Genomic DNA, 26,647 nt, shown 5'->3' on the forward strand with positions numbered 1-26,647 from the left:
CTGCGCCGATCCAGATCCTCTATCTAAAACTGCCACCTATTTTCTAAGGATCTGTATCCCTCTGCTCCCTGCCCATTCATGTATCTGTCTAGATACATCTTAAATGACGCAATCGTGCCCACCTCTACCACCTCCGCCGGGTATGCATTCCAGGCACCCACCACCCTCTGCGTAAAGAACTTTCCACGCACATCTCCCTTAAACTTATCCCCTCTCACCTTGAACTCGTGACCCCTAGTAATTGCGTCCCCCACTCTGGGAAAAAGCTTCTTGCTATCCACCCTGTCTATATCTCTCATGATTTTGTAAACCTCAATGAGGTCCCCCCTCACCCTTTGTCTTTCTAATGAAAATAATCCTAATCTACTCAACCTCTCTTCATAGCTAGCACCCTCTATACCAGGCAACATCCTGGTGAACCTCCTCTGCACCTTCTCCAAAGCATCCACATCCTTCTGGTAATGTGGCGACCAGAACTGCACGCAGTATTCCAAATGTGGCCGAACCAAAGTCCTATACAACTGTAACATGACCTGCCGACTCTTGTACTCAATACCCCATCCGATGAAGGAAAGCATGCTGTATGCCTTCTTGACCACTCTATCGACCTGCACAGCCACCTTCAGGGTACAATGGACCTGAACTCCCAGATCTCTCTGTACATCAATTTTCCCCAGGGCTTTTTCATTTACCGTATAATTCGCTCTTGAATTGGATCTTCCAAAATGCATCACCTCGCATTTGCCTGGATTGAACTCCATCTGCCATTTCTCTGCCCATCTCTCCAATCTATCTATATTCTGCTGTATTCTCTGACAGTCCCCTTCACTATCTTCTACTCCACCAATCTTAGTATCATCTGCAAACTTACTAATCAAACCACCTATCCCTTCGTCCAGATCATTTATGTATATCACAAACAACAGTGGTCCCAGCACGGATCCCTGTGGAACACCACTGGTCATAGTTCTCCATTTTGAGAAATTCCTTTACACTACTACTCTCTGTCTCCTGTTGCCCAACCAGTTCTTTATCCATCTAGCTAGTACACCCTGGACCCCATGAGACTTCACTTTCTCCATCAGCCTACCATGGGGAACCTTATCAAATGACTTACTGAAGTCCATGTATATGACATCTACAGCCCTTCCCTCATCAATCAACTTTGTCACTTCCTCAAAGAATTCTATTAAGTTGGTAAGACATGACCTTCCCTGAACAAAACCATGTTGCCCATCACTGAATAGCCCATTTTCTTCCAAATGGGAATAGATCCTATCCCTCAGTATCTTCTCCAGCAGCTTCCCTACCACTGACATCAGGCTCACAGGTCTATAATTACCTGGATTATCCCTGCTACCCTTCTTAAACAAGGGGACAACGTTAGCAATTCTGCAGTCCTCCGGTACCTCACCCGTGTTCAAGGATGCTGCAAAGATATCTGTTAAGGCCCCACCTATTTCCTCTCTCACTTCCCTCAGAAACCTGGGATAGATCCCATCCGGACCTGGGGACTTGTCCACCTTAATGCCTTTTAGAATACCCAACACATCCTCCCTCCTGATGCAGACTTGACCTAGAGTAATCAAACATCTATCCCTAATCTCAACATCTGTCATGTCCCTCTCCTCGGTGAATACTGATGCAAAGTACTCGTTAAGAATCTCACCCATTTTCTCTGACTCCATGCATAACTTTCCTCCTTTGTCCTTGAGTGGGCCAACCCCTTCTCTAGTTACCCTCTTGCTCCTTATATATGAATAAAAGGCTTTGGGATTTTCCTTAACCCTGTTTGCTAAAGATATTTCATGACCCCTTTTAGCCCTCAATTCCTCGTTTCAGATTGGTCCAATATTCCCGATATTCTTCCAAAGCTTCATCTGTCTTCAGTCGCCTAGACCTGATGTATGCTTCCTTTTTCCTCTTAGCTAGTCTCACAATTTCGCCTGTCATCCATGGTTCCCTAATCTTGCCATTTCTATCCCTCATTTTCACAGGGACATGACTGTCCTGCACTCTAATCAACCTTTCCTTAAAAGACTCCAGCAAGAGATGAAATTGCAGAGCCGTTGGCAATGATCTTTTCGTCCTCACTGTCAACAGGTGTGGTACCAGGGGATTGGAGAGTGGCGAATGTCGTGTCCCTGCTCAAAAGAGGGAATAGGGATAACCCTGGGAATTACAGGCCAGTTAGTCTTACTTCGGTGGTAGGCAAAGTAATAGAAAGGATACTGAGGGATAGGATTTCTGAGCATCTGGAAAGACACTGCTTGATTAGGGATAGTCAGCACGGATTTGTGAGGGGTAGGTCTTGCCTCACAAGTCTTATTGAATTCTTTGAGGAGGTGACCAAGCATGTGGATGAAGGTAAAGCAGTGGATGTAGTGTACATGGATTTTAGTAAGGCATTTGATAAGGTTCCCCGTGATGGGCTTATGCAGAAAGTAAGGAGGCATGGGATAGTGGGAAATATGGCCAGTTGGATAACGAACTGGCTAAGCGATAGAAGTCAGAGAGTGGTGGTGGATGGCAAATATTCAGCCTGCATCCCAGTTACCAGTGGCGTATCGCAGGGATCAGTTCTGGGTCCTCTGCTGTTTGTGATTTTCATTAATGACTTGGATGAGGGAGTTGACGGGTGGGTCAGTAAATTTGCAGACGATACGAAGATTGGTGGAGTTGTAGATAGTGAGGAGGGCTGTTGTCGGCTGCAAAGAGACATAGATAGGATGCAGAGCTGGGCTGAGAAGTGGCAGATGGAGTTTAACCCTGAAAAGTGTGAGGTTGTCCATTTTGGAAGGACAAATATGAATGCGGAATACAGGGTTAACGGTAGGTTCTTGGCAATGTAGAGGAGCAGAGAGATCTTGGGGTCTATGTTCATACATCTTTGAAAGTTGCCACTCAAGTGGATAGAGCTGTGAAGAAGGCCTAGAAGAAGGTGTGCTAGCGTTCATTAACAGAGGGATTGTATTTAAGAGCCGTGAGGTGATGATGCAGCTGTACAAAACTTTGGTAAGGCCACATTTGGAGTACTGTGTACAGTTCTGGTCGTCTCATTTTAGGAAGGATGTGGAAGCTTTGGAAAAGGTGCAAAGGAGATTTACCAGGATGTTGCCTGGAATGGAGAGTAAGTCTTACGAGGAAAGTTTGAGGGTGCTAGGCCTTTTCTCATTAGAACGGAGAAGGATGAGGGGCGACTTGATAGAGGTTTATAAGATGATCAGGGGAATAGATAGAGTAGACAGTCAAAGACTTTTTCCCCGGGTGGAACAAACCATTACAAGGGGACATAAATTTAAGGTGAATGGTGGAAGATATAGGGGGGATGTCAGAGGTAGGTTCTTTACCCAGAGAGTAGTGGGGGCATGGAATGCACTGCCTGTGGAAGTAGTTGAGTCGGAAACATTAGGGACCTTCAAGCAGCTATTGGATAGGTACATGGATTACGGTAAAATTATATAGTGTAGATTAATTTGTTCTTAAGGGCAGCACGGTAGCATTGTGGATAGCACAATTGCTTCACAGCTCCAGGGTCCCAGGTTCGATTCCGGCTTGGGTCGCTGTCTGTGCGGAGTCTGCACATCCTCCCCGTGTGTGCGTGGGTTTTCTCCGGGTGCTCCGGTTTCCTCCCACAGTCCAGAGATGTGCAGGTTAGGTGGATTGGCCGTGCTAAATTGCCCTTAGTGTCCAAAAATGTCCGTAGTATTGGGTGGGGTTACTGGGTTATGGGGATAGGGTGGAGGTGCTGACCTTGGGTAGGGTGCTCTTTCCAAGAGCCGGTGCAGACTCGATGGGCCAAATGGCCTACTTCTGCACTGTAAATTCTATGATAATCGCTGATTAATCTCGGACAAAGGTTCGGCACAACATCGTGGGCCGAAGGGCCTGTTCTGTGCTGTGTTTTTCTATGTTCTATTTCAAATGTGGATTTACCTTCTGTAGCGCACAAAGACTCCATGAGACGAATATAGTGAAGTCGATGAGGCTTTATTAAGCGTGTCTGTTCCCCAGCAGCCCGATAGTAAACTGGCCTGCGGGGGAAGGCACCGGCTTCTCATACTTCGCCTTCAGGGCGGAGCATGAGGTCAACGGCCAACCAGGACCCGGGATCTGTCAGCCAATGACATTAGGGCTTCCAGTCCCACATGACCCCCAATACATACTACCACACCTTCAAACAGCTGCTCCCAATCCACATTCCCCAGCTCCTGCCGAATTTTGGTATAGTTGGCCTTTCCCCAATTTAGCACTCTTCCTTTAGGACCACTCTCGTCTTTGTCCATGAGTATTCTAAAACTTACGGAATTGTGATCGCTATTCCCAAAGTAATCACCGACTGAAACTTCAACCACCTGGCCGGGATCATTCCCCAATACCAGGTCCAGTATGGCCCCTTCCCGAGTTGGACTATTTACAGACTGCTCTAGAAAACCCTCCTCGATCCTCCAGTGCGGGCCCAGTCCTGTACGGACCCAGTACTACGCGGGCCCAGTCCTGGATGGGCCCAGTCCTACGCGGGCCCAGTACTACGCGGGCCCAGTCCTGGACGGGCCCAGTGCAGTGCGGGCCCAGTCCAGTGGGGGCCCAGTCCTGCGCGGGCCCAGTCCTGCGCGGGCCCAGTGCAGTGCGGGCCCAGTCCACTGCGGGCCCAGTCCAGTGAAAAGAAAATGAAATGAATATCACTTATTGTCACAAGTAGGCTTCAAATGAAATTACTGTGAAAAGCCCCTAGTCGCCACATTCCGGCGCCTGTTCGGGGAGGCTGGTACGGGAATTGAACCGTGCTGCTGGCCTGCCTTCAAAGCCAGCGATTTAGCCCTGTGCTAAACCAGCCCAGTCCAGTGCGGGCCCAGTCCAGTGCGGGCCCAGTCCTGTGCGGGCCCAGTTCATTCCGGGCCCAGTCCAGTGCGGGCCCAGTCCTGCGCGGGCCCAGTCCTGCGCGGGCCCAGTCCTGCGCGGGCCCAGTCCAGCGCGGGCCCAGTCCAGCGCGGGCCCAGTCCAGCGCGGGCCCAGTCCAGCGCGGGCCCAGTCCAGTGTGGGCCCAGTCCATTCCTTGCCCAGTCCAGTGCGGGCCAAGTTCAGTGCGGGCCCAGTCCACTGCGGGCATAGCCCATTCCGGGCCCAGTCCTGTGCGGGCCCAGTCCAGTGCGGGCCCAGTCCAGTGCGGGCCCAGTCCTGCGCGGGCCCAGTGCAGTGCGGGCCCAGTCCACTGCGGGCCCAGTCCAGTGAAAAGAAAATGAAATGAATATCACTTATTGTCACAAGTAGGCTTCAAATGAAGTTACTGTGAAAAGCCCCTAGTCGCCACATTCCGGCGCCTGTTCGGGGAGGCTGGTACGGGAATTGAACCGTGCTGCTGGCCTGCCTTCAAAGCCAGCGATTTAGCCCTGTGCTAAACCAGCCCAGTCCAGTGCGGGCCCAGTCCAGTGCGGGCCCAGTCCTGTGCGGGCCCAGTTCATTCCGGGCCCAGTCCAGTGCGGGCCCAGTCCTGCGCGGGCCCAGTCCTGCGCGGGCCCAGTCCAGCGCGGGCCCAGTCCAGCGCGGGCCCAGTCCAGCGCGGGCCCAGTCCAGCGCGGGCCCAGTCCAGCGCGGGCCCAGTCCAGTGTGGGCCCAGTCCATTCCTTGCCCAGTCCAGTGCGGGCCAAGTTCAGTGCGGGCCCAGTCCACTGCGGGCATAGCCCATTCCGGGCCCAGTCCTGTGCGGGCCCAGTCCAGTGCGGGCCCAGTCCAGTGCGGGCCCAGTCCTGGACGGGCCTTTCAGCTGGTGGTGAGGGAACCAATGAGAGAAAAACCTTTGTGATCTCATTTGTACTAACTTACTTGGCACAGATGAATGTGCCCATGTCGGTACTGATGGGAGTGAGCACCGCACAGTCCTTGTGAAAATGAAGTCACAATCTTCACATTGCGGAGACCAGACCCTCCATCGTGCTGTGGCAATACCATCTGCTAAATGGGCCGGACTTGAAACAGATCGAGCATCTCAGGATTGGGCCCCATGCCCATTGGGCCGTCAGCAGCAGCACAATGTTTACAAGTGCATTTCTGGAATGTGGGGGTCACTGGCTGTGCTAGCATTTATTTCCCATCCCTAATTGCCCTCGAGCAGGTGGGTTATGGGGGGGGCTGCTGTCCCTGGGGTATAGATACACCCACCGAGCTGAGCCACAGTCTGTAACCTCAGGCCCAGCAGTTCGTCCATTACCATCAAGTCCGGTTCATTGCAGGGTGAGGAGGCCATGCCGACTCCAGCAGCAGGAACAGTTCAAATCAGCTGTCTGCCCAGGCTGAGGTATTCACCTCACTCAGTGTGGTTCTGAGCTTCATGCTTATGTCAGGCTGCCAGGGATTTGGGATTTGGGAGATTGGGAGGTGTTTACCTGCCCTGTCCTCTGTATGTTTGATCAGTCCACGACGTGTGCTCCCTTTCACTATCGATGTTCTCCTCTGGATTCCTAAATAGAAACACAACATAGGATTAATAACTGGACTTATTTTTTATTTCAAGGGATGTGGGTGTCGCTGGCTAGCCCAGCATTTACTGTCCATCCCTCGTTGCCCTTCAGAAGGTGGGGGTGAGCTGCCGTCTTGAACCGCAGCAGTCCCGGAGGTGTAGGTACACCCACTGTGCTGTTAGGGAGGGAGTTTCAGGATGTTGCCCCGGCGACAGTGAAGGAACGGCCGATATATTTCCCAGTCAGGGTGGTGAGTGACTCAGAGGGCAACCTCCAGGTGGGTGGGGTTCCCAGGTATCTGCTGCTCTTGTCCTTCTAGATGGGAGTGGTCGTGGGTTTGGAAGGTGCTGCCTGAGGAACCTTGGTGAGTTCCTGCAGTGCATCTTGTAGCTGGTACACACGGCTGCCACTGTGCGTCGGTGGTGGAGGGAGTGAATGTTTGTGGAAGGAGGAACAATCAAGCGGGGCTGCTTTGTCCTGGATGGTGTTGAGCTTCTTGAGTGTTGTTGGAGCTGCGCTCACCCAGGCAAGTGGACAGGCTTTGGGGGGTCAGGAGGTGAGTTACTCTCCGCAGGATTCCAGCCTTTGACCTGCCCTGGTAGCCACAGTATTAATGTGGCTGGGTCCGGTTCAGTTTCTGATCAATGGTAACCCCCAGGGTGTTGACTGTGGGGGATTCAGCGATGGTGATGCCATTGAATGTCAAGGGGCGGTGGTTAGATCCTCTCTTGCAGGAGATGGCCATTGACTGGCACATCAGGCGGCACGGAAGCACAGTGGTGAGCACTGTTGCTTCACAGCACCAGAGTCCCAGGTTCGATTCCGGCCTCGGGTGGCTGTCTGTGGAGAGTCTGCACTTTCTCCCCGTGTTTGAACATAGACCATAACAGTGCAGTACAGGCCCTTCGGCCCTCGATGTTGCGCCGACCTGTGAAACCACTCTAAAGCCCATCTACACTATTCCCTTATCGTCCATATGTCTATCCAATGACCATTTGAATGTCCTTAGTGTTGGCGAGTCCACTACTGTTGCAGGCAGGGCATTCCACGCCCTTACTACTCTCTGAGTAAAGAACCTACCTCTGACATCTGTCTTATGACTATCTCCCCTCAATTTAAAGCTATGTCCCCTCCTGCCAGACATCACCATCCGAGGAAAAAGGCTCTCACTGTCCACCCTATCCAATCCTCTGATCATCTTGTATGCCTCAATTAAGTCACCTCTTAACCTTCTTCTCTCTAACGAAAACAGCCTCAAGTCCCTCAGCCTTTCCTCATAAGATCTTCCCTCCATACCAGGCAACATTCTGGTAAATCTCCTCTGCACCCTTTCCAATGCTTCCACATCCTTCCTATAATGCGGCGACCAGAACTGTACGCAATACTCCAAATGCGGCCGCACCAGAGTTCTGTACAGCTGCAACATGACCTCATGGCTCCAAAACTCAATCCCTCTACCAATAAAGGCCAACACTCCATAGGCCTTCTTCACAACTCTATCAACCTGGATGGCAACTTTCAGGGATCTATGTACATGGACACCGAGATCTCTCTGCTCATCCACACTGCCAAGAATCTTACCATTAGCCCAGTACTCTGTCTTCCTGTTATTCCTTCCAAAATGAATCACCTCACACTTTTCTGCATTAAACTCCATTTGCCACCTCTCAGCCCAGCACTGCAGCTTACATATGTCCCTCTGTAGCTTGTAACATCCTTCTGCACTTTCCACAACTCCACCGACTTTAGTGTCATCTGCAAATTTACTCACCCATCCTTCTACGCCCTCCTCCAGGTCATTTATAAAAATGACAAACAGCAGTGGCCCCAAAACAGATCCTTGTGGTACACCACTAGTAACTGGACTCCAGTCTGAACATTTCCCATCAACCACCACCCTTTGTCTTCTTCCAGCCAGCCAATTTCTGATCCAAACTGCTAAATCACCCCGAATCCCATGCCTCCGTATTTTCTGCAGTAGCCTACCGTGGGGAACCTTATCAAACGCTTTACTGAAATCCATATACACCACATCAACTGCTTTACCCTCATCCACCTGTTTGGTCACTTTCTCAATGAACTCAATAAGGTTTGTGAGGCACGACCTACCCTTCACAAAAACCCTGTTGACTCTCTCCAATCAAATTATTCCTTTCCAGATGATTATACATCCTATCTCTTATAAACCTTTCCAAGATTTTGCCCACAACAGAAGTAAGGCTCACTGGTCTATAGTTACCGGGGTTGACTCTACTCCCCTTCTTGAACAAGGGGACAACATTTGCTATCCTCCAGTCTTCTGGCACTATTCCTGTAGACAAAGATGACTTAAAGATCAAAGCCAAAGGCTCAGCAATCTCCTCCCTAGCTTCCCAGAGAATCCTAGGATAAATCCCATCCGGTTTGCGTGGGTCTCCTCCGGGTGCTCCGGTTTCCTACCACAAGTCCCAAAAGACGTGCTGTTAGGTGAATTCTGAATTCTCCCTCTGTGTACCCGAACAGGCGCCGGAATGTGGCACCTAGGGGCTTTTCACAGTAACTTCATTACAGTGTTAATGTAAGCCTACTTGTGACAATAATAAAGATTATGATTGCTATTGTGTGGTGTGAATGTCACATGTCAGCCCAAGCCTGGATAGTGTCCGGGTCTTGCTGCATTTGGACAGGGACTGCTTCAATATCTGACGAGTGGCGAATGATGCTGAACATTGTGCAGTCATCCGCAAACATCCCCACTTCTGACCTTATGAAGGAAGGAATGTCATTGATGAAGCAGCTGAAGATGGTTGGGCCTAGGATCCAATGATTCAGTGACCCTGTTCATGTGTAAGACCGCAGGTAAGCAAACAGATATTGAAAAAGGGACTGAATAAAGCCATTAACATCACACAATACTCAAGGTGAAAGATTGCCAGCTCCCACCTGCCTGTACAGCTCGCCCAGGGGATGAGGAGACAGATCGCGCTGGCTTCAGAGAATAGGTGCCTGAAAAGCATCGCTCAGCCCGACTAGCAGACAGACTGCGTGACATGGAACTCCTCCTGTAACACAAGGAAGAATGAGGGCACATCTCAAAAACACAGACTGTACGCACCTCACTGACTCACACACAGACTGTACTCACCTCACTGACTCACACACAGACTCTACGCACCTCACTGGCTCACACACAGACTGTACGCACCTCACTGACACACACAGACTGTACGCACCTCACTGACACACAGACTGTACGCACCTCACTGACACACACAGACTGTACACACCTCGCTGACACACACACAGACTGTACGCACCTCACTGACACACACAGACTGTACGCACCTCACTGACTCACACACAGACTGTACGCACCTCACTGACACACACAGACTGTACGCACCTCACTGACTCACACACAGACTGTACGCACCTCACTGACTCACACACAGACTGTACGCACCTCACTGACTCACACAGACTGTACGCACCTCACTGACACACACACAGACTGTACGCTCCTCACTGACACACACACAGACTGTACGCACCTCACTGACTCACACACAGACTGTACGCACCTCACTGACACACACAGACTGTACGCACCTCACTGACTCACACACAGACTGTACGCACCTCACTGACTCACACACAGACTGTACGCACCTCACTGACTCACACACAGACTGTACGCACCTCACTGACACACACACAGACTGTACACACCTCACTGACTCACAGACTGTACGCACCTCACGGACTCACACACAGACTGTACGCACCTCACTGACTCACACACAGACTGTACGCACCTCACTGACTCACACACAGACTGTACGCACCTCACTGACACACACAGACTGTACGCACCTCACTGACTCACACAGACTGTACGCACCTCACCGACACACACACAGACTGTACGCTCCTCACTGACTCACACACAGACTGTACGCACCTCACTGACTCACACACAGACTGTACGCACCTCACTGACACACACAGACTGTACGCACCTCACTGACTCACACACAGACTGTACGCACCTCACTGACTCACACAAAGACTGTACGCACCTTACTGACTCACACACAGACTGTACGCACCTCACTGACACACAGACTGTACGCTCCTCACTGACTCACACACAGACTGTACGCACCTCACTGACTCACACACAGACTGTACGCACCTCACTGACTCACAGACTGTACGCACCTCACGGACTCACACACACTGTACGCTCCTCACTGACTCACACACAGACTGTACGCACCTCACTGACTCACACACAGACTGTACGCACCTCACTGACTCACACACAGACTGTACGCTCCTCACTGACTCACACACAGACTGTACGCACCTCACTGACACACACAGACTGTACGCTCCTCACTGACTCACACACAGACTGTACTCTCCTCACTGACTGACACAGACTGTACGCACCTAACTGACTCACACACAGACTGTACGCACCTCACTGACTCACACAGACTGTACGCACCTCACTGACTCACACAGACTGTACGCACCTCACTGACTCATACACAGACTGTACGCACCTCACTGACTCACACAGACTGTACGCACCTCACTGACTCATACACAGACTGTACGCACCTCACTGACACACAGACTGTACGCACCTCACTGACACACACTGTACGCACCTCACTGACTCACACACACTGTACGCACCTCACTGACTCACACAGTCTGTACGCACCTCACTGACACACACAGACTGTACGCACCTCACTGACTCATACACAGACTGTACGCACCTCACTGACTCACACACAGACTGTACACACCTCACTGACTCACACACAGACTGTACGCACCTCACTGACTCACAGACTGTACGCACCTCACTGACTCATACACAGACTGTACGCACCTCACTGACTCACACACAGACTGTACACACCTCACTGACTCACACAGACGGTACGCACCTCACTGACTCATACACAGACTGTACGCACCTCACTGACTCACACACACACTGTACGCACCTCACTGACTCACACACAGACTGTACGCACCTCACTGACTCACACACAGACTGTACGCACCTCACTGACTCACACACAGACTGTCCGCAACTCACTGACCCACACACAGACTGTACGCACCTCACTGACTCACACACAGACTGTACGCACCTCATTGACTCACACACAGACTGTACTCACCTCACTGACTCACAGACTGTCCGCACCTCACTGACACACACACAGACTGTACGCACCTCACTGACTCACACACAGACTGTACGCACCTCACTGACTCACACACAGAGTGTACGCACCTCACTGACTCACAAACAGACTGTATGCACCTCACTGACACACACCCAGACTGTACGCACCTCACTGACTCACACACAGACTGTACGCATCTCACTGACTCACACACAGACTGTACGCTCCTCACTGACTCACACACAGACTGTACGCACCTCACTGACTCACACACAGACTGTACGCTCCTCACTGACTGACACAGACTGTACGCACCTCACTGACTCACACACAGACTGTACGCACCTCACTGACTCACACACAGACTGTACGCACCTCACTGACTCACACACAGACTGTACGCACCTCACTGACACACACACAGACTGTACGCTCCTCACTGACTCACACACAGACTGTACGCACCTCACTGACTCACACACAGACTGTACGCACCTCACTGACACACAGAGTCTGTACGCACCTCACTGACTGACACAGACTGTACGCACCTCACTGACACACACAGACTGTACGCACCTCACTGACACACACACAGACTGTACGCACCTCACTGACTCACACACAGACTGTACGCACCTCACTGACTCACACACAGACTGTACGCACCTCACTGACTCACACACAGACTGTACGCACCTCACTGACTCACACACAGACTGTACACACCTCACTGACTCACACACAGACTGTACGCACCTCACTGACTCACACACAGACTGTACGCACCTCACTGACTCACACACAGACTGTAAGCACCTCACTGACTCACACAGCCTGTACGGACCTCACTGACACACACACAGACTGTACGCACCTCACTGACTCACACACAGAGTGTACGGACCTCACTGACTCACACACACACTTTACGCACCTCACTGACTCACAGACTGTACGCACCTCACTGACACACACACAGACTGTACGCTCCTCACTGACTCACACACAGCCTGTACGGACCTCACTGACTCACACAGACTGTACGCACCTCACTGACTCACACACAGACTGTACGCACCTCACTGACTCACACACAGCCTGTACGGACCTCACTGACACACACAGACTGTACGCACCTCACTGACACACACACAGACTGTACGCACCTCACTGACTCACACACAGCCTGTACGGACCTCACTGACTCACACAGACTGTACGCACCTCACTGACTCACACAGACTGTACGCACCTCACTGACTCACACACAGACTGTACGCACCTCACTGACTCACACACAGCCTGTACGGACCTCACTGACACACACAGACTGTACGCACCTCACTGACACACACACAGACTGTACGCACCTCACTGACTCACACACAGCCTGTACGGACCTCACTGACTCACACAGACTGTACGCACCTCACTGACTCACACACAGACTGTACGCACCTCACTGACACACACACAGACTGTACGCACCTCACTGACTCACACAGACTGTACGCACCTCACTGACACACACACAGACTGTACGCACCTCACTGACACACACACAGCCTGTACGCACCTCACTGACTCACACACAGCCTGTACGCACCTCACTGACTCACACACAGACTGTACGCACCTCACTGACTCACACACAGACTGTACGCACCTCACTGACTCACACACAGACTGTACGCACCTCACTGACTCACACACAGACTGTACGCACCTCACGGACTCACACACAGACTGTACGCACCTCACTGACTCGCACACAGACTGTAAGCACCTCACTGGCTCACACACAGATAATTTTTCATTCCTCTATTTAATCCTCGTCAATGGAGTCTGTATGAAGTGCGTGTTCCTCAGTGCTTTACTAACCCTCTGGTTGTGCTGCTATGGCGATTCGGAGTGAGTTGAACTGATTTTCTTGGTTTTTCTCCCAGAGCTGATGGTCGAGTGTTTGGAAGCTGAATGGTGTCACCCAACATCTCGCTCATCAAGCTCAGTGCGGCCTGTGTGCGCTCTTCATGGTTCTCAGCCAAGGTTACCCTGCAGAGAAAAGGGCAAATAACAGAACACAGATGAATAAAACCAGGAAATACACAATCCAAACTTCACACAATACAAACTTTACACAGTCCAATCTTAACACAGCCATTGCTTCACAGAAGCACAGATTTGCTTTGATCAAGAGGATGCCATTCGGCACATCATCATGTCTGTATCGGCTCCTTAAATCACCATTCCTGGTCAAATAATCACCTCATTCCCTCTTCACCAAGCAGATATCTACCACAGCCTTTAAAAGAATCAGACTCCACTGCATTGTGGGGAAGAGACAGCCAGACACTCATCACCCCTTAGAGCAACAATTCCGCTCCTCCACTTAAACAGGACGTCCCATGGACTCACAGTGAATTGGTGAGTCTCAGGGTTACGATGCACGGTGAATTGGTGAGTCTCAGGGTTACGATGCACGGTGAATTGGTGAGTCTCAGGGTTACGATGCACCGTGAATTGGTCAGTCTCAGGGTTACGATGCACCGTGAATTGGTCAGTCTCAGGGTTACGATGCACGGTGAATTGGTGAGTCTCAGGGTTACGATGCACCGTGAATTGGTCAGTCTCAGGGTTACGATGCACCGTGAATTGGTCAGTCTCAGGGTTACGATGCACCGTGAATTGGTCAGTCTCAGGGTTACAATGCACCGTGAATTGGTCAGTCTCAGGGTTACAATGCACCGTGAATTGGTCAGTCTCAGGGTTACGATGCACGGATTGGTCACTCTCAGGGTTACGATGCACCGTGAATTGGTCAGTCTCAGGGTTACGATGCACAGTGAATTGGTCAGTCTCTGGGTTACGATGCACACGGTGAATTGGTCAGTCTCAGGGTTACGATACACACGGTGAACTGGTCAGTCTCAGGGTTATGATACACAGTGAATTGGTGAGTCTCATGGTTACGATACACAGTGAATTGGTCAGTCTCTGGGTTACGATGCACGCGGTGAACTGGTCAGTCTCAGGGTTACGATCTACAGTGAATTGGTCAGTCTCAGGGTTACGATCTACAGTGAATTGGTCAGTCTCAGGGTTACGATCTACAGTGAATTGGTCAGTCTCAGGGTTACAATACACACGGTGAATTGGTGGGTCTCAGGGTTACGATGCACACGGTGAATTGGTCAGTCTCAGGGTTACGATCTACAGTGAATTGGTCAGTCTCAAGGTTACGATCTACAGTGAATTGGTCAGTCTCAGGGTTACAATACACACGGTGAATTGGTGAGTCTCAGGGTTACGATGCACACGGTGAATTGGTCAGTCTCAGGGTTACGATCTACAGTGAATTGGTCAGTCTCAGGGTTACGATACACGGTGAATTGGTCAGACTCAGGGTTACGATGCACATGGTGAATTGGTCAGTCTCAGGGTTACGATACACGGTGAATTGGTCAGTCTCTGGGTTATGATACACGGTGAATTGGTCAGGCTCAGGGTTACGATGCACACGGTGAATTGGTCAGTCTCAGGGTTACGATACACACGGTGAACTGGTCAGTCTCAGGGTTATGATACACAGTGAATTGGTCAGTCTCATGGTTACGATACACAGTGAATTGGTCAGTCTCTGGGTTACGATGCACGCGGTGAACTGGTCAGTCTCAGGGTTACGATCTACAGTGAATTGGTCAGTCTCAGGGTTACGATCTACAGTGAATTGGTCAGTCTCAGGGTTACGATCTACAGTGAATTGGTCAGTCTCAGGGTTACAATACACACGGTGAATTGGTGAGTCTCAGGGTTACGATGCACACGGTGAATTGGTCAGTCTCAGGGTTACGATGCACCGTGAATTGGTCAGTCTCAGGGTTACGATGCACCGTGAATTGGTCAGTCTCAGGGTTACATTGCACCGTGAATTGGTCAGTCTCAGGGTTACAATGCACCGTGAATTGGTCAGTCTCAGGGTTACGATGCACGGATTGGTCACTCTCAGGGTTACGATGCACCGTGAATTGGTCAGTCTCAGGGTTACGATGCACAGTGAATTGGTCAGTCTCTGGGTTACGATGCACACGGTGAATTGGTCAGTCTCAGGGTTACGATACACACGGTGAACTGGTCAGTCTCAGGGTTATGATACACAGTGAATTGGTGAGTCTCATGGTTACGATACACAGTGAATTGGTCAGTCTCTGGGTTACGATGCACGCGGTGAACTGGTCAGTCTCAGGGTTACGATCTACAGTGAATTGGTCAGTCTCAGGGTTACGATCTACAGTGAATTGGTCAGTCTCAGGGTTACGATCTACAGTGAATTGGTCAGTCTCAGGGTTACAATACACACGGTGAATTGGTGGGTCTCAGGGTTACGATGCACACGGTGAATTGGTCAGTCTCAGGGTTACGATCTACAGTGAATTGGTCAGTCTCAGGGTTACGATACACGGTGAATTGGTCAGACTCAGGGTTACGATGCACACGGTGAATTGGTCAGTCTCAGGGTTACGATACACGGTGAATTGGTCAGTCTCTGGGTTATGATACACGGTGAATTGGTCAGGCTCAGGGTTACGATGCACACGGTGAATTGGTCAGTCTCAGGGTTACGATACACACGGTGAACTGGTCAGTCTCAGGGTTATGATACACAGTGAATTGGTGAGTCTCATGGTTACGATACACAGTGTATTGGTCAGTCTCTGGGTTACGATGCACGCGGTGAACTGGTCAGTCTCAGGGTTACGATCTACAGTGAATTGGTCAGTCTCAGGGTTACGATCTACAGTGAATTGGTCAGTCTCAGGGTTACGATCTACAGTGAATTGGTCAGTCTCAGGGTTACAATACACACGGTGAATTGGTGAGTCTCAGGGTTACGATGCACACGGTGAATTGGTCAGTCTCAGGGTTACGATCTACAGTGAATTGGTCAGTCTCAGGGTTACGATACATGGTGAATTGGTCAGTCTCTGGGTTATGATACACGGTGAATTGGTCAGACTCAGGGTTACGATGCACACGGTGAATTGGTCAGTCTCAGGGTTACGATACACGGTGAATTGGTCAGTCTCTGGGTTATGATACACAGTGAATTGGTCAGACTCAGGGTTACGATGCACACGGTGAATTGGTCAGACTCAGGGTTACGATGCACACGGTGAATTGGTCAGTCTCAGGGTTACGATGCACACGGTGAATTAGTCAGTCTTAAGGTTACGATGCACACGGTGATTTGGTCAGTCTCCGGGTTACGATACACAATGAATTGGTCAGACTCAGGGTTACGATACACGGTGAATTGGTCAGACTCAGGGTTACGATGCACGTTGAATTGGTCAGTCTCTGGGTTATGATACACACGGTGAATTGGTCAGACTCAGGGTTACGATACACAATGAATTGGTCAGACTCAGGGTTACGATACACGGTGAATTGGTCAGACTCAGGGTTACGATACACGGTGAATTGGTCAGTCTCAGGGTTACGATACACGGTGAATTGGTCAGACTCAGGGTTACGATACACGGTGAATTGGTCAGACTCAGGGTTACGGTACACGGTGAATTGGTCAGACTCAGGGTTACGATACACACAGTGAATTGGTCAGTCTCAGGGTTACGATACACAATGAATTGGTCAGACTCAGGGTTACGATACACGGTGAATTGGTCAGACTCAGGGTTACGATACACGGTGAATTGGTCAGACTCAGGGTTACGATACACGGTGAATTGGTCAGACTCAGGGTTACGATACACGGTGAATTGGTCAGTCTCAGGGTTACGATACACAGTGAATTGGTCAGTCTCCGGGTTACGATACACAATGAATTGGTCAGACTCAGGGTTACGATACACGGTGAATTGGTCAGACTCAGGGTTACGATACACGGTGAATTGGTCAGACTCAGGGTTACGATACACACAGTGAATTGGTCAGTCTCCGGGTTACGATACACAATGAATTGGTCAGACTCAGGGTTACGATACACGGTGAATTGGTCAGACTCAGGGTTACGATGCACGTTGAATTGGTCAGACTCAGGGTTACGATGCACACGGTGACTTGGTCAGTCTCAGGGTTCCGATACACACGGTGAATTGGTCAGTCTCAGGGTTACAATGCACGGATTGGTCACTCTCAGGGTTACGATGCACGGTGAATTGGTCAGACTCAGGGTTACGATACACACAGTGAATTGGTCAGTCTCAGGGTTACGATACACGGTGAATTGGTCAGACTCAGGGTTACGATACACGGTGAATTGGTCAGACTCAGGGTTACGATACACGGTGAATTGGTCAGACTCAGGGTTACGATGCACACGGTGAATTGGTCAGTCTCAGGGTTCCGATACACACGGTGAATTGGTCAGTCTCACGGTTACGATCTACAGTGAATTGGTCAGTCTCTGGGTTACGATACACAGTGAACTGGTCGGTCTCACAGTTTCGACGCACATGGTGAATTGGACAGTCGCACGGTTACGATGCGCGGTGAATTGCTCACTTTTGATATTTGCACAATTTTTAAAAATTACCTTTTTTTTACTGCATTTTGAGTCTGAGCTTCTTTAATTTCTTTGTTTGTGAGTTTTTTCTGTGGTTAAAGTAAAAATAATTAATACAGAAAGAAAAATAAAAAAAAGAGATCTGACGTGACCTTGGGAGCCGGCCTTCTACAACATCAGCTGAAGAACAGTCTGCAATGTTCACCCACCTGCCTCTCCCGGGGGTGGTACGGAGCTCGCTCCAATCTCCTCAGATCTTCACGCTGTTGGTGATATGTCTGAAATCTCTGCTGCCTCTTACGTTTCATCCATTGTCGAATTTCCTTCTGTTCCTGCTCGCTTCTCATTGGAGGCTTCGTTTTTCTGCACATTGAAGAAACAAAACAACATGTTTCCGGAACAAGGAGAATCAGGACGTGGAAAAACACAATTATATGTAGATAGCGAGTAAAACTGACTCTGCGCTGTCCCCATCAAACACTCCCAGGACAGGTACAGCACGGGGTTAGATACAGAGTAAAACTGACTCTGCGCTGTCCCCATCAAACACTCCCAGGACAGGTACAGCACGGGGTTAGATACAGAGTAAAGCTCCCTCTACACTGTCCCCATCAAACACTCCCAGGACAGGTACAGCACGGGGTTAGATACAGAGTAAAGCTCCCTCTACACTGTCCCCATCAAACACTCCCAGGACAGGTACAGCACAGGGTTAGATACAGAGTAAATCTCCCTCTACACTGTCCCGATCAAACACTCCCAGGACAGGTACAGCACGGGGTTAGATACAGAGTAAAGCTCCCTCGACACTGTCCCCATCAAACACTCCCAGGACAGGTACAGCATGGGGTTAGATACAGAGTAAAGATCCCTCTACATTGACCCCATCAAACACTCCCAGGACAGGTACAGCACGGGGTTAGATACAGAGTAAAGCTCCCTCTGCGCTGTCCCCATCAAACACTCGCAGGACAGGTACAGCACGGGGTAAGATACAGAGTAAAGCTCCCTCTTCACTGTCCCCATCAAACACTCCCAGGACAGGTACAGCACGGGGTTAGATACAGAGTAAAGCTCCCACTACACTGCCCCATCAAACACTCCCAGGACAGGTGCAGCACGGGGTTAGATACAGAGTAAAGCTCCCTCTACACTGTCCCCATCAAACACTCCCAGGACAGGTACAGCACGGGGTTAGATACAGAGTAAAGCTCCTTCTACACTGTCCCCATCAAACACTCCCAGGACAGGTACAGCACGGGGTTAGATACAGAGTAAAGCTCCCTCTACACTGTCCCCATCAAACACTCCCAGGACAGGTACAGCACGGGGTTAGATACAGAGTAAAGCTCCCTCTACACTGTCCCCATCAAACACTCCCAGGACAGGTACAGCATAGGGTTAGACACAGAGTAAAGCTCCCTCTACACTTTCCCCATCAAACACTCCCAGGACAGGTACAGCACGGGGTTAGAGACAGAGTAAAGCTCCCTCGACACTGTCCCCATCAAACACTTCCAGGACAGGTACAGCATGGGGTTAGATACAGAGTAAAGATCCCTCTACATTGACCCCATCAAACACTCCCAGGACAGGTACAGCACGGGGTTAGATACAGAGTAAAGCTCCATCTGCGCTGTCCCCATCAAACACTCCCAGGACAGGTACAGCACGGGGTTAGATACAGAGTAAAGCTCCCTCTGCACTGTCCCCATCAAACATTCCCAGGACAGGGACAGCACGGGGTTAGATACAGAGTAAAGCTCCCTCTACACTGTCCCCCATCAAACACTCCCAGCACAGGTACAGCACGGGGTTAGATACAGAGTAAAGCTCCCTCTACACTGTCCCCATCAAACACTCCCAGGACAGGTACAGCATGGGGTTAGATACAGATCAAAGCTCCCTCTACACTGTCCCCATCAAACACTCCCAGCACAGGTACAGCACGGGCTAGATACAGAGTAAAGCTCCCTCTACACTGTCCCCATCAAACACTCCCAGGACAGGTACAGCACGGGGTTAGATACAGAGTAAAGCTCCCGCTCCACTGTCCCCATCAAACACTCCCAGGACAGGGACAGCACGGGGTTAGATCCAGAATAAAGCTCCCTCTGCACTGTCCCCATCAAACACTCCCAGGACAGGTGCAGCACGGGTTAGATACAGAGTAAAGCTCCCTCTACACTGTCCCCATCAAACACTCCCAGGAAAGGGACAGCACGGGGTTAGATACAGAGTAAAGCTCCCTCTGCACTGTCCCCATCAAACACTCCAAGGACAGGTACAGCACGGGGTTAGATACAGAGTAAAGCTCCCTCTACACTGTCCCCATCAAACACTCCCAGGAAAGGGACAGCACGGGGTTAGATACAGAGTAAAGCTCCCTCTGCACTGTCCCCATCAAACACTCCCAGGACAGGTACAGCACGTGGTTAGATACAGAGTAAAGCTCCCTCTACACTGTCCCCATCAAACACTCCCAGGACAGGTACAGCACGGGGTTAGATACAGAGTAAAGCTCGCTCTACACTGTCCCCATCAAACACTCCCAGGACAGGTACAGCACGTGGTTAGATACAGAGTAAAGCTCCCTCTACACTGTCCCCATCAAACACTCCCAGGACAGGTACAGCACGGGGTTAGATACAGAGTAAAGCTCCCTCTACACTGTCCCCATCAAACACTCCCAGGACAGGCACAGCACGGTGTTAGATACAGAGTAAAGCTCCCTCTACACTGTCCCCATCAAACACTCCCAGGACAGGTACAGCACGCGGTTAGATACAGAGTAAAGCTCCTTCTACACAGTCCCCATCAAACACTCCCAGGACAGGTACAGCACGGGGTTAGATACAGAGTAAAGCTCCCTCTGCACTGTCCCCATCAAACATTCCCAGGTCAGGTTGAGGTGGTGGAAATACAGCACTTCCTGAAGAAATTGAGTTATTTGTTTAAGTGCATTTCTCTGTGTCTCTGAGACTGACGTTTTGCAGAGAGGAAGATTTGGAAGCAGCATTTTTGGCAGTTTTTACCTGGAGAGTTTCTGGATTTGTTCGTCAGACAGACCCAAGCCTTTCATGGACAATTTTCCCTCATTATACAAGTCAGCAACAATGTCACTGACCCCACTCATTCCACTGAGGTGAAGGCGATCATCTGTGGAGCTGGAAACATAAATAATCACAGACATCAGCATCCAGAGCATGAACAATGCTGACCACAGGCCCGACGCTGACCACAGGTGACCCAATGCTGACCACAGGCCCGACGCTGACCACAGGCCCGACCCTGACCACAGGTGACTCGACGCTGACCACAGGCCCGACGCTGACCACAGGCCCGACGCTGACCACAGGCCCGACCATCACCACAGGCCCGACACTGACCACAGGCCTGACGCTGACCACAGGTCCGATGCTGACCACAGGCCCAATGCTGACCACAGGCCTGACGCTGATCACAGGCCCGACGCTGACCATAAGCCCGATGCTGACCATAGGCCCGATGCTGATCACAGACCCGACGCTGACCACAGGCCTGACGCTGACCACAGGCCCGACACTGACCATAGGTGGCCTGATGCTGACCACAGGCCTGACGCTGACCACAGGCCCGACACTGACCATAGGTGGCCTGATGCTGACCACAGGCCTGAAGCTGATCACAGGCCCGGCGCTGACCAGAGGCCCGACGCTGACCACAGGCCCGACGCTGACCACAGGCCTAACGCTGATAACAGGCCCGACGCTGACCATAGGCCCGATGCTGACCATAGGCCCGACGCTGATCACAGGCCTGACGCTGACCACAGGCCCGACGCTGACCACAGGTGGCCTGATGCTGACCACAGGCCTGAAGCTGATCACAGGCCCGACGCTGACCATAGGCCCGATGCTGACCATAGGCCCGACGCTGATCACAGGCCTGACGCTGACCACAGGCCCGACGCTGACCACAGGTGGCCTGATGCTGACCACAGGCCTGAAGCTGATCACAGGCCCGACGCTGACCATAGGCCCGACGCTGACCATAGGCCCGACGCTGACCATAGGCCTGACGCTGCCACAGGCCCGAAGCTGACCACAGGCTAGATACTGACTACAGACATCTGTCAGTCTGGGATATACACACTGACCCCTGTCAGTCTGGGATATACACACTGACCCCTGTCAGTCTGGGATATACACACTGACCCCCGTCAGTCTGGGATATACACACTGACCCCCGTCAGTCTGGGATATACACACTGACCCCTGTCAGTCTGGGATATACACACTGACCCCCGTCAGTCTGGGATATACACACTGACCCCTGTCAGTCTGGGATATACACGCTGACCCCTGTCAGTCTGGGATATACACGCTGACCCCTGTCAGTCTGGGATATACACGCTGGCCCCTGTCAGTCTGGGATATACACGCTGGCCCCTGTCAGTCTGGGATATACACGCTGACCCCTGTCAGTCTGGGATATACACACTGACCCCTGTCAGTCTGGGATATACATACTGACCCCTGTCAGTCTGGGATATACACACTGACCCCTGTCAGTCTGGGATATACACACTGACCCCCGTCAGTCTGGGATATACACACTGACCGCTGTCAGTCTGGGATATACACACTGACCCCTGTCAGTCTGGGATATACACACTGACCCCCGTCAGTCTGGGATATACACACTGACCCCCGTCAGTCTGGGATATACACACTGACCGCTGTCAGTCTGGGATATACACACTGACCCCTGTCAGTCTGGGAGAAGCAGAGATATCGGATGTTACACTAACCTGGCTGTTTCTCTGCTCAGCTGGTGACGATCTGGGAAAAAATGTACAAAAATATGAGAACCATGGCAAGAATGCTCCTGTTTCTATCTGACAGCGTCTCGTCTAAAGCAGAACAGATTCCTTGGGTCAGATCTAAGTCTCTGTCTGGGGTTAACCTTTCCTTCACTGTGCATTGATTTGATTTTGATTTGATTTTAATGTCACATGTACCGAAGTACAGTGAAAAGTATTTTTCTGCGGCTGAGGGAACGTACACAGTACGTACATAGTAGACAAAAAGAATAATCAACAGAGAACATTGACAAATGGTACATCGACAAACAGTGATTGGTTACAGTGCGGAACAAGGGGCCAAACAAAGCAAATACATGAGCAAGAGCAGCATAGGGCGTTGTGAATAGTGTTCTTACAGGGAACAGATCAGTCCGAGGGAGAGTCGTTGAGGAGTCTTGTAGCTGTGGGGAAGAAGCTGTTCCTATGTCTGGATGTGCGGGTCTTCAGACTTCTGCACCTTCTGCCTGATGGAAGGGTCTGGAAGAAGGCAGTGCCAATGTGGGAGGGGTCTCTGATAACGCTGTCTGCCTTCCTGAGGCAGCGGGAGGTGTAGACAGAATCAATGTGGGGGTGGTAAGCTTGTGTGATGCGTTGGGCTGAGTTCACCACACTCTGCAGTTTCTTGCGATCTTGGACCGAGCAGTTGCCACACCAGGCTGTGATGCAGCCGGATAGGATGCTCTCTACCGCACATCTATGCAAGTTTGTGACAGTCGATGCAGACATGCCAAATTTCTTAAGCTTCCGTAGGAAGTAGAGACGCTGTTGGGCTTTCTTGTCTGTTGCATCAACTTGAGTGGACCAGGACAGACTGTCGGTGATGTGATCCCCAGGAACTTAAAGCTATTAACGATCTCTACTTCGGAGCCATTGATGCAGACGCGGGGGGGGGGGGGGGGGGGGGGGGGGGTCGTGCTGCACTTCCTGAGGGGGGGGGGGGGTCGTGCTGCACTTCCTGAACTCGATGATCAGTTCATCTGATCTTTCCGACTTTCCGACATTTAGCGAGAGGTTATTTTCGGTACACCGTGCAACCAAGTGATCTATCTCCCTCCTGTAGTCTGATTCGTCGTTGTTTGAGATACGGCCCACCACAGTCGTATCATCCCCAAACTTATAGATTGAGTTGGAGTTGAATCTTGCCACACAGTCGTGTGTATATCGGGAGTACAGTAGAGGACTGAGCACACATCCTTGCGGGGCTCCGGTGTTGAGGACTATCGTGGAGGAGGTGCTGTTGCCTATCCTGACAGATTGCGGTCTGTTGATGAGGAAGTCAAGGATCTAGCTGCACAGGGAGGGGTCAAATCCAAGATTGTAGAGTTTGGTTATTAGTCTTGTTGGGATAATGGTGTTGAAGGCAGAGCTGTAGTCGATGAATAGCAGTCTTACATAGGAGTCCTTATTGTCGAGGTGTTCGAGTGTTGATTGCAGAGCCAGGGAGATAGCATCTGCTGTGGACCGGTTGCGGTGATCGGCGAACTGCAGTGGATCGAGACCGTCTGTGAGGCTAGCGTTGATCCGTCTCATGACTAGCCGCTCGAAGCATTTCATGACAACAGACGTCAGGGCCACCGGTCGGTAGTCGTTGAGGCAGGCTACCTTGTTCTTCTTTTGGTGCTGGTATTGTGGTGGTCTTCTTGAAGGAGGTGGGGACCTCAGAGCGGAGGAGTGAGGTGGTGAAGATATCTGCAAATACACTCGCCAGCTGGTCTGCGCAGGCTCTGAGTGCTCGCCCAGGGACTCCGTCGGGGCCCGACGCTTTCCGCGGATTCACTTTCAGGAAGGCAGCTCTTACCTCTGAGGCTGTAATAGTGGGTATGGGTGTGTCCAGGGCTGTTGGGGAGGGTGGCACTGATACATTGGCTGACTGTTCAAAGCGGGCATTGAACCTGTTCAGATCATCAGGTAGGGATGCTCCAGCCCAGATATTCCACCTGGCCTTGCTTTATAGCCTGTGATCTGGTGTAGGCCCTGCCACAGTCATCGTGGGTTAATGCTGTTGGCCTGGGACTCCAGTTTGAAGCGGTATTGTCTTTTTGCATCCCTGATGGCTTTCCGTACGTCGTACCTGAATTTCTTATATAGGTCAGGGGTGTCAGACTCGTACGCCTCCGTCCGGAACTTCAGCAGGGAGTGAACCTTTTGTCCTGAGCCAGAGTTTCCGATTGGGGAACACCCGGATTGTCTTCTTCGGTACCCAGTCCTCGACACACTTACTGATGAAGTCTGTGGCGTCGGTTGCGTACTCGTCCAGGTTAGCTGCCTCTTCCTTGAATATGGACCAGTCCACAGGCTCCAAGCAGTCGCGGAGGATGTCCTCAGATTCCTCGGACCAGCACTGCACGGTTTTCTTGACTGGCTCAGCCCGCTGGAGTTGCTGGTTGTAAGCCGGAAGTAGGAATACCGACTTGTGGTCGGATTTGCCAAAGTGAGGTCGGGGGATGGAGCGGTCGGCTCCTTTGATGCTCGTGTAGCAGTGTCCGGGGTGTCTGCACCTCTGGTGGGGCAGGAGGTATGTTGATGGAGTTTGGGGAGGACCTTCCTGAGGTTGGCCTGGTTGAAGTCTCCAGCCACGATTGTCAGGGCTTCGGGTGATTTGTTTCTTGGTTGTTGATGGTGAATGTAGTTCGTCAAGTGCTTTCTTCACTCCCGCCTGGGGTGGGATGTAGAGGTGTGATGAGTACAGGGGTGAATTCACATGGGAGGTAGAAGGGGCGACACTTCACGGTCAGGTATTCTCGGTCTGGGAGGCAGCGGCACGCTGGGGACACCACATCCGAGCACCAGGAGGTGTTGAGGATGCAGACACCCCCGCCCTTCGACTTGCCCGAGGCCTTCGTGCGGTCCATTCGGTGGATCGAGAAGCAATCGGGTTGGATGGTGCAGTCTGGCGTGGCCGGACTGAGCCATGTCTCGGTGAAGCAGAGCACACAGCAGAGAACACAACTCCAGGTGACGAGTCGAGCGTTGAGGTCGTCCACTTGTTCTCAATCGCTAGGACCATCACCAGGAGTACGCTGGCGAGAGGAGTCTTGAAGCCGCGTAATTTAAGTTTCACCTTCAGGCCGGCGCCTTTTCCCCGCTTCCTGGGTCAGCGGCAGCTCTCGTTTGGCAGGGCTGGCTTTGCGGAAGGTAAGTGGTTGTGTTCGGAGGGGTCGTGGATGATGGTGGCGGTGTCAGGGTCACTGGGAGAGGTTGTGAATCGGCCGTGCGTGAGCTCACGTTGATGTGCTCACTGAGCAGTTGGGGGAATTATGGATTAGACACTATCAGGGGTGAGTGTGGACAGTGTTCTCACACTTGTTAAAAGCAAATTACTGCGGATGCTGGAATCTGAAACCAAAAGAGAAAATGCTGGAAAATCTCAGCAGGTCTGGCAGCATCTGAAAGGAGAGAAATGAGCTAACGCTTCGAGTCCGATGACCCTTTGTCAAAGCTATAAGCCAGAGAAAGTGAGAAATATTTATACTGTGGGGTCAGGGAATGAAAGACGGGTCATAGCCACAGAAACCCAGGGAAACCGGGTGCTAATAGCCACAGAAACCAAGGGAACAGAGTGCTAATAGTCACAGAAACCCAGGAAACCGGGTGCTAATAGCCACAGAAACCAAGGGAACAG

General features: G+C 51.2%; 1 protein-coding gene across 1 annotated transcript in view; it reads right to left on the reverse strand.

The window, feature by feature from the left end:
• The window catches only part of LOC140429944 (ciliogenesis and planar polarity effector 1-like), a 110,630-nt gene extending 86,604 nt beyond the window's left edge, over positions 1-24,026 (reverse strand). Inside the window, exons 1-8 of the mRNA XM_072517534.1 lie at positions 24,017-24,026; positions 22,972-23,002; positions 21,215-21,346; positions 18,389-18,542; positions 18,210-18,268; positions 13,538-13,708; positions 9,381-9,499; positions 6,384-6,458 (exon numbers count right to left, since the gene is read on the reverse strand). Of these exons, the coding sequence (XP_072373635.1) occupies positions 6,384-6,458; positions 9,381-9,499; positions 13,538-13,708; positions 18,210-18,268; positions 18,389-18,542; positions 21,215-21,346; positions 22,972-23,002; positions 24,017-24,026 (751 nt within the window). The remainder of the gene's footprint in view (positions 1-6,383; positions 6,459-9,380; positions 9,500-13,537; positions 13,709-18,209; positions 18,269-18,388; positions 18,543-21,214; positions 21,347-22,971; positions 23,003-24,016) is intronic.
• Positions 24,027-26,647: the final 2,621 nt, after the last annotated feature.

The sequence above is a fragment of the Scyliorhinus torazame genome, chromosome 9 (assembly GCF_047496885.1).
Source record: "Scyliorhinus torazame isolate Kashiwa2021f chromosome 9, sScyTor2.1, whole genome shotgun sequence".
NCBI classification, from domain to species: Eukaryota; Metazoa; Chordata; class Chondrichthyes; order Carcharhiniformes; family Scyliorhinidae; genus Scyliorhinus; species Scyliorhinus torazame.